The sequence below is a fragment of the Myxine glutinosa genome, chromosome 8 (genome assembly GCF_964187855.1).
Source record: "Myxine glutinosa chromosome 8, kmMyxGlut1.1, whole genome shotgun sequence".
In the NCBI taxonomy this organism is placed as follows: Eukaryota; Metazoa; Chordata; class Myxini; order Myxiniformes; family Myxinidae; genus Myxine; species Myxine glutinosa.
The window spans coordinates 23,344,441-23,352,826 of NC_136268.1; the positions used below are offsets into that span (position 1 = coordinate 23,344,441).

The 8,386-nt window shown below is 44.8% G+C and overlaps 1 protein-coding gene across 1 annotated transcript in view; it reads right to left on the reverse strand.

Annotated features, from left to right (window-relative positions):
* GOLGB1 (golgin B1) overlaps positions 1-7,219 on the reverse strand; it is a 107,537-nt gene extending 100,318 nt beyond the window's left edge. The window contains exons 1-2 of the mRNA XM_078782988.1: positions 7,044-7,219; positions 158-265 (exon numbers count right to left, since the gene is read on the reverse strand). Coding sequence (XP_078639114.1) covers positions 158-241 — 84 coding nt within the window. The 5' untranslated portion in view covers positions 242-265; positions 7,044-7,219. The remainder of the gene's footprint in view (positions 1-157; positions 266-7,043) is intronic.
* Positions 7,220-8,386: the final 1,167 nt, after the last annotated feature.

Here is an 8,386-nt window from a genome sequence, read left to right on the forward strand (position 1 = left end):
ATTGTGCACCATCCGGGTTAACACGGGGATCAAAACAACATGAATGGATGGATTGCACATCATTCCTGACACTAGTTCAATAACCATTTGAAATATGAAAGCATCAACGTTTAAAAGAAAACGTGGATGCAGAACACAGGATACTTCAGTTTTTTACCGTGCTTTGTGGAGACAAGCCGCCATCATCCTGTGTGGGAGACCCTGCAACACCCTGCGCAATGCTGGATAGGCGGTTCCACATTGCCAGATGTCAACAGCTTAGAGCCTGAGAGGAGGTGGTGCAGACAGATAATTCTGCAGGTCAACCATGATTACCCTGCATGTCACGACAGATAAACAGAAAAATCACAGGATGGAAACTTCATGATGTTCAAAAAAATTAGAGATCTAAAGTTTGGGTCACAACCCTGGGTTTTGGAATGGAACCCCTGGTATAGATGGACAATTTTTTCTAGTGACCTGATGTCTTCCTCTCCTCTCCACATGCATACGATGAACTTTCAAACCAAAGACTGAAGGTGCTACTGGGATCCACAGGCAGATTAAGAATTATTTTTCGGGTCCCTGAGCACAAAGAGCATTGCCCCACCCTAGCACTGCATTAAAACATGAATGCATCAAAATGCATTAATAGACATGTCCCAATGAATGTTTACACACTGCATTGATAACATGAATGCACTCCATGGAGGTGCTGACTCATGGCATCATGTTATCTCTTGCAAGAATGCACTCCATGGAGGTGCTGACTCGTGGCATCATGTTATCTCTTGCAACAATGCACTCCATGGAGGTGCTGACTCGTGGCATCATGTTATCTCTTGCAAGAATGCACTCCATGGAGGTGCTGACTCATGGCATCATCTATCAAACAAGTGGAACATGTCTTTCAATCCTGACAAATCTCACACTCTTACGATGTCTCTCCGAAAAGACCGACTGGACAACCCTCCCATCCACTTTCTGAATAATCCTCTCCAAGAAGTTCTGTCACTCAAACTTTTGGGTCTCACTATCTGCCATGATCTTTCCTGGAAAAACCACATTTCAAATCTGGCCTCCAAAGCCAGTCGCCGACTGGGCATCCTCCGTCGTGCGAAGTCCTTCCTTGGCACACCTGAGCTCCTCACCACATACAAGGCTTTCATCCACAGCTCAATGGAATACTGCTCTCCCCTCTGGGCTGGTGCTCCTGCCTCACACCTAGCTCGCCTTCATGCTGTTGAAACCAAAGCATTCAGAATCATTGGAATCTCCCGCGATGAAGCTAACTCCAAGGGCCTCTCACTCACTCACCGCAGGCAGGTTGGTGGTCTTTCTGTCTTCTACCGACTCCACTCTGGCCTTGCCCCCCCAGCTCTCTCTGGGCTCTGTCCCGCAAATATTCCTACAGGTCGCACAAGATCTGCCTGCAACCCTCTTTTGGTTAAACTGCCAAAATCAAGACTCTCTGCTCACCTTCACTCCTTCATTCCTCTTTTCTCCCGCCTCTGGAACAAACTCCCTCACTCTCTTCAATCCCACTCCACCCTCCAAGTCTTTAAAACAGCTGTTCACCACCATCTCTTATCTTCCCCCATCCAAAACCTTGATCTTTTCTACCCCCGCTAATTTCACCCCAATTCCACTTTTTGAAATACCAACTTTTGTCCTGGAAGTCCTTGGTGTCCTTGTGCTTTATACTTCTCCCTCGCCCCCCCCCCCTTCCCACGCCTCCTCCCCCCGGGCCCTCTCCCTTCCACACATCTCCCTGCTCTCGGATGTTGTGTGTGTGTGCTTCCCCTTTTCTCCCCATCTTGTCTTCCACTCCCTCTTTTTGTGTATTTTGTTTGTCTGGTCGATTTGTTTGTGAAGTTAATGTTAGCTCTTTCACGAGCCTCGATTCAGTATACAAAAAAAAAAAAAAAAAAATCTCTTGCAAGAATGCACTCCATGGAGGTGCTGACTCGTGGCGTTACGTTATCTCTTGCAAGACATCACAGTTGTTTCGTAATTTGATTTGTGTTACAACAAGAATTTTTGAAGTGAAATAGCTCTCTGCATGCATCAGGCCCGTGGCTGCAATTGGGGTTGGGAGTGGTGGTGGAGGCGGTTGCATGGGGACTGGGGGGGATTGTCCCTGAGGTATAATTTTGCCCCCTCTAGAATCTGACCAACCAAAAATAACAAATGTTGCATGGCAAACATCCTTGAGCCTTTCACATGGACTGGGGCCAGACCATGTTCTCAGGTATAAAACCTAAACTTCATTAATCTGAGAGGGAGTAATTGAACGTGATACACAAAGTGGTGTAAACTGTAAAAGGCATCAAAGGTGGTGTATTTTGTTTTTTCGGAGGATTTTGGCTCTCCTTTTTATTATCGGAGTCCATATATCTTAAATACATCAACGCCGGTATAATGGGGTAGAATTTTATTCAACTGGCTTCTTTCTCTCATGTTCTCGCAGAAAGTGTTATCGCAGAAGCACCATCGTCTCCAGTTGTTTTTATGGGTTTTTTGTGAAGAAAACTTGGGAGAGCGCACACCTCGAGTTTACGAGGAACATATATATATATATATATATATATATATATATATATATATATATATATATATATATATATATATATATATATATATATATATATATATATATATAGATATCATATATATTGTTATTGTTTTGCAATAAAAGACACCCCCTATAGTTAATTACACGACAACATGCAGCCTGCAGTAGTCAGTTCTTTCTTATTAAATGTAAAGATTACCTCCCTTCCCATTGTGTAGTAATTACAGCAGATATGCGTCGAGTTAGGCAGGATTCCAACGCCCTCGTACTGGTGAAAGAAGACGTTGTTTTCATGTGCAGGGAGGCGTGGCTAAAATAAGAGTCCACGTGATCAACCGCGACAGTGGTAGGCGGGGCATAAAACCTTCCAATGAGAGGTCGTGGAACATTCCAGAGGGAGGCAGGGCTGAATGACTGCACGTGACCAACCTCGGCCAATTGGAGGCCGTGGAACCTTCGAGAAGGACTTCCTCGCATCGTCTGGCTGTGGTGTTGGTGTTGGGGAACAAGATAGTGAGGATAAACGCGGATGGAAGACCAAACTGTGCACGGAGGCCTGGTTTTCCCGTTCACGGGCCGAGCGGCAAACATGCGGCTCCCACCAAGGTCGCGGGGTGGAGGGGTGGGAGGGGAGGAGGGTGGAGGAGTGGGTTTTGACGATTGCTGCCGAGATTCAAGAGCAGCTCGGAGCTAAGTGCCCACAAAATAACACATTTATTTTCAAGTTATTTTTTCCCTTGTGTTGTAATCGAGTCTGTGGGGGGCGCTCCAATTAGGAATTTAGTTTTATCGTGTATTCTTTGTGACCGGCATTTTCTTTAATAAAGCCGGTATTTTTGTACATTTTAACCCTGTGTCGTTTGAGATGATCAATTATTGCAGGTTCGGAGAAGTCGGGTGGAAGCCGACCAGGTAAGTTTGTTATCCTCCTTTCCCTCGTGTATAACGAATATGGTCATATTGAATTGAACGCCTGGGAGTAAAGCTCGTTTGGTCATCCGTGTCACTGTGTCACCCTGTTCACTACAGGGTAGTCGCACGACAATATGTTTAGGGGTATGGGAAATAAAAAGTCTTGATATAAACCACAGGTGGGACGGATAGAAAGAGAACAAACCTATACTCCCCTCACCCGGTAGGGGACCAATAACGAATTATCACCACACTAAACAAAGAAAAACCTGGGGACGTTGTAGTCAGCTACATCTGTTTGTCCCTCCATCCGTCCGTCCGTCCCGTCCCGTCCCGTCCCGTCCGTCACGATATCTCATTCTAAACGGTTGTGCAGATATTCACCAAATTTGGCAGTTATGATCACCACATGATAAGAATGTGTGAGATCAGTATCATTTCTGGCCCTGCCACATGGGGCCCTGCCTGGTGTGGGGTCAAAAACCAACAAATGCAATTACGAGCAACAAATGCAATTACGAGCAAATTATTAAGCGGTGAAGCCACTTTAATATTTGGCCATGTCCTTCCTGCATCCGTCAAAGAGTGGAATTCTAGAAGGTTCTAAAACGTAAGTATAAATGATTCTAAAGGGCAATTCCAAAGGGCAATTCCAAAGGGCAATTCCAAAGGGCAATTCCAAAGGGCAATTCCAAAGGGCAATTCCAAAGGGCAATTCCAAAGGGCAATTCCAAAGGGCAATTCTAAAGGGCAATTCTAAAGGGCAATTCTAAAGGGCAATTCTAAAGGGCAATTCTAAAGGGCAATTCTAAAGGGCAATTCTAAAGGGCAATTCTAAAGGGCAATTCTAAAAGGCAATTCTAAAGGGCAATTCTAAAGGGCAATTCTAAAGGGCAATTCTAAAGGGCAATTCTAAAGGGCAATTCTAAAGGGCAATTCCAAAGGCAACTCCAAAGGGCAATTCCAAAGGGCAATTCCAAAGGGCAATTCTAAAGGGTAATTCCAAAGGGTAATTCCAAAGGGTAATTCCAAAGGGTAATTCTAAAGGGTAATTCCAAAGGGTAATTCCAAAGGGTAATGCTAAAGGGTAATGCTAAAGGGTAATGCTAATGTGTAATTCTAAAGGGTAATTATAAAGGGTAATTATAAAGGGTAATTCTAAAGGGTAATTCTAAAGGGTAATTCTAAAGGGTAATTCTAAAGGGTAATTCTAAAGGGTAATTCTAAAGGGTAATTCTAATGGGTAATTCTAATGGGTAATTCTAAAGGGTAATTCTAAAGGGTAATTCTAAAGGGTAATTCTAAAGTGCAATTCTAATGGGTAATTATAATGGGGAATTCTAATGGGTAATTCTAAAGGGTAATTCTAAAGGGTAATTCTAAAGGGTAATTCTAAAGGGGAATTCTAAAGGGGAATTCTAATGGGTAATTCTAAAGGGTAATTCTAAAGGGTAATTCTAAAGGGTAATTCTAAAGGGTAATTCTAAAGGGTAATTCTAAAGGGTAATTCTAAAGGGTAATTCTAAAGGGTAATTCTAAATGGGTTTTAAAGAGTTTTTCTGACGAGATCTGACACTAACTGCCCATCCCGTCACCAAGATGTAAAAACATTTCAACATCACAATGTACGAGGCCTTGGAGCCCTTCGATGGAAAAGAACCGATAGTCTTTCAGCATCCAGGTATTCGATGAGAAGGTGCGATTACAGGACGTGTACATTATCCCCTTTGTGCGAGGAGAAATTCCAGCTGCTCGGGTGACACTTCGAGTGTATGAGCGATCGAGGTCCACAAGGCAAAGCAACACTTGACAGGTGAAGATCAGATTGGCATCTCAACATTTACCAGGCCTCGAATTGGTAGCACAACGGATGGAATCAACAGAACGTTGATCGGGACGTGTTAAGAGGTGGGAAGCGGAGAGAATGGTGACGTTTTGGGCATTAACTCTTCGTTGGAGCAAACGAGGGTAATATGATCGGGGTGAGGGTTCATTATGGGGCGAGAGTGACTTTGTGAATCCCACGGCCTCTCAATCAAACGTCCAGTTGATTCCATCCACCGTTCTACCTGTCCACCAAAGCAGATAAGAAGGAAGGGTGTCGGAGTGAACTCCATTCAATGTACAATGTGCGCTGAGTGGGTTCATCAAAAATGTAGTGGTTTGAGAGGGTCATTTACCAGTGTGGCAGCTACATTCAAATGTAAGGTGTGCACAGAGGGAGCTGCAGATGGAGGAAATGTTGAGTTGGATCTTGGAGACGGCGTGAAGCTGGAAGGTGTGAAAACATTTTGCTACCTCGGAGACATGCTGAATGGAGAAGGTGGATCAGACTCGGCAACGGTTGCTCGAGTGAGATGTGCATGGAAGAAGTTTCGGGAACTGAGTGGCGTGCTGATGAAGAGGAGAGTGTCGTTGAAGCTGAAGGGAAAGGTGGATGCTGCATGTGTGAGAAGTGTTATGATTTATGGGAGCGAGACATGGGTAATGAACGTAGAGCAGCAACGAAGGCTGGAAAGGGTGGAAATGCGAATGGTTCAATGGATGTGCGGAGTATCGTTGAGAGAGAGGAAGACAAATGATGAATTGCGAAAGATGATGGGAATATTGCCTGTGATTGATGCTGTGAAGAGGAACAGGTTGAGATGGTTTGGTCATGTGTTGAGGAAGGATGAAAGTGACTGGTTGAGAAGAGTGATGGAAATTAATGTAAAAGGAAGTAGAGGACGGGGAAGACCGAGAAAGACTTGGCTAAAGATGGTGGAAGAAGAAATGCGGGCAAGGGGGTTAAACAAGGAGAGATACAGAAAATAGGGCAAGATGGAGAAGATTGTCATGGGGACCGCAAGGCTAACCCCCGCTCTAGCAGGGAAAATGGCCTTAAAATGCATGTTGTTGTTGTTGTTGTTGTTGAGGGTTCATTATGGGGCGAGAGTGACTTTCTGAATCCCACGGCTTCTCAATCAAACGTCCAGTTAATTCCATCCACCGTTCTACCTGTCCACCGAAGCAGATAGACACAAGCGTTCCCAAGCAACACTGGCTCTTAATTCTGCTCGAATCTTCTTCTTCTTCTTCTTCTTCCGTATGTAGATCATGGCTGCGTGTAGCATCATTCGCTGTGCCATTGATTTCGCTGTGCTGTCGCATTCGCTGTGCCGTCGCATTCGCTGTGCCATTGATGCAGTGCCCCCTGTAAATTAGAGCGGGAATTGGAATTCATTCAAGGTTCGAATCCCATACACCAAACGCGTTTGTACATTGCGTACTATTATCATTCCAAGACGTGTAAAAGTACATTGATGTCTACTAACGTCCGTCCTACTTGTACAAGCTCCATTCGCCTCAGATCAGTGTGGAATGATCTCGGCTGTTCGATATTATCAAGATTCATACAAAGATTACCACATGATTCTCCGTCTTTTCGCGATCCTTCAACCATAACCTCTCATGTAACACACTATTATTGTCACACATGTCGAAGCCCTGACCTCGCCGCAGCACAATACACACATGACATTACAGTTACACGAACAAAAATAGCACAAGCAGCTGGAAACGCTAACGCCTTTCTGACCAGGTAAATAGCCGAAACAGCTCCGCGAGGGTCCACCAGTTCACACAGGCCGGACGAAGCCAAGGTAGGATGACCCCAAGTCCACCCCACTCCCGCCAGCAGCGGAAGTTACCTGCACGAGTACGTCACGCAAAACACGCCAGACGGGACCACGCCGTGCATGACGTCACTTCCGTAAATAGCTCCAACGCTGGTGACTCCTTTTGCCATGAGCTCTTAACTTCTCAAAATTACAAGCTGTTAAATGTCTATCAGCTCCGCATGCAGTTGATAAATTGTATATTGAAGTTGCGCTTTTCACTTCAAATTTTTATGTTTGGTAAAATTACAGTACGAGCTGCAGCAACGATTCGGGCGGTGTATAAACAATGATATGTGTCTGTGAAAGTGAATGTACGTACATTTTCTCATAAAAGTAAAGGTACCGTATTTTGTCTTCATTATAATATTCCATTTGAATGAATGAAACGTAAAAAGCGAACTATCCAATCTTCACCAGCCCCGTGACGTTTCACCTCGGTCGTTACCGTGACGACTGTCCCAAGTATTTATTTACTCTCAATGATTAAAGTTTTTATTTATTTATTTAAGATGGTTAGTTTTGTAGTTTTGTACAAAATCAACCGATAGCGGGAGTGCATGAGAGAACTATTAGTATTGACACTGGATATGCAGTATTTATACCTGCATTGCCCAATTTATTGATATCCCTTAAATCCCTTCAAGCACAAGTCGGTTTATGTAATTAGGTAGTAATTTGGTTCACCACGCCTTTGTCATTGTCACGTAGGCCCAGCTGAACTTTTGTTGAAAGCAACCACTGACAACGTTGGCTGGAACTTGTTTTTATGTACCGTAGTACTTATTAGCAGAGTAGTCCTCTCCCGCGCCCGCTCCGCCTACTACTCTCAAATTATCCACTCTGGCTCCGGAAACCCAAAAGCACTCTTCTCGATAATAAACAAACTCCTCCGCCCCCTGAACACCACCACCCAGTCATTCACAGTAGACAACTGCATCTCCTTCCTCTCTTTCTTCCAACGCAAAATTGACAACATCTACAACAGCAACAGCTTGACCACCGCCGCACCTGCTCCCCCTCCAACCACCTGCCCCCCCCCCCCCCCTTGTCCTGCCAACCCCTGTCTCAGTTCTCCCCAGTCTCCCCTACTGACCTCTCTGAACTCCTCATAGGAATGAAAACTGCCACCTGCACTCTTGACCCCATCCCCCTCCAGCTTTGTCAAGGCCTCCCTCCCTGCTCTCTCTCCACTTATCATTGCAACAATAAACTCCTCCCTGTCTACAGGCATCGTCCCACCTTCCCTCAAAATTGCTGCTGT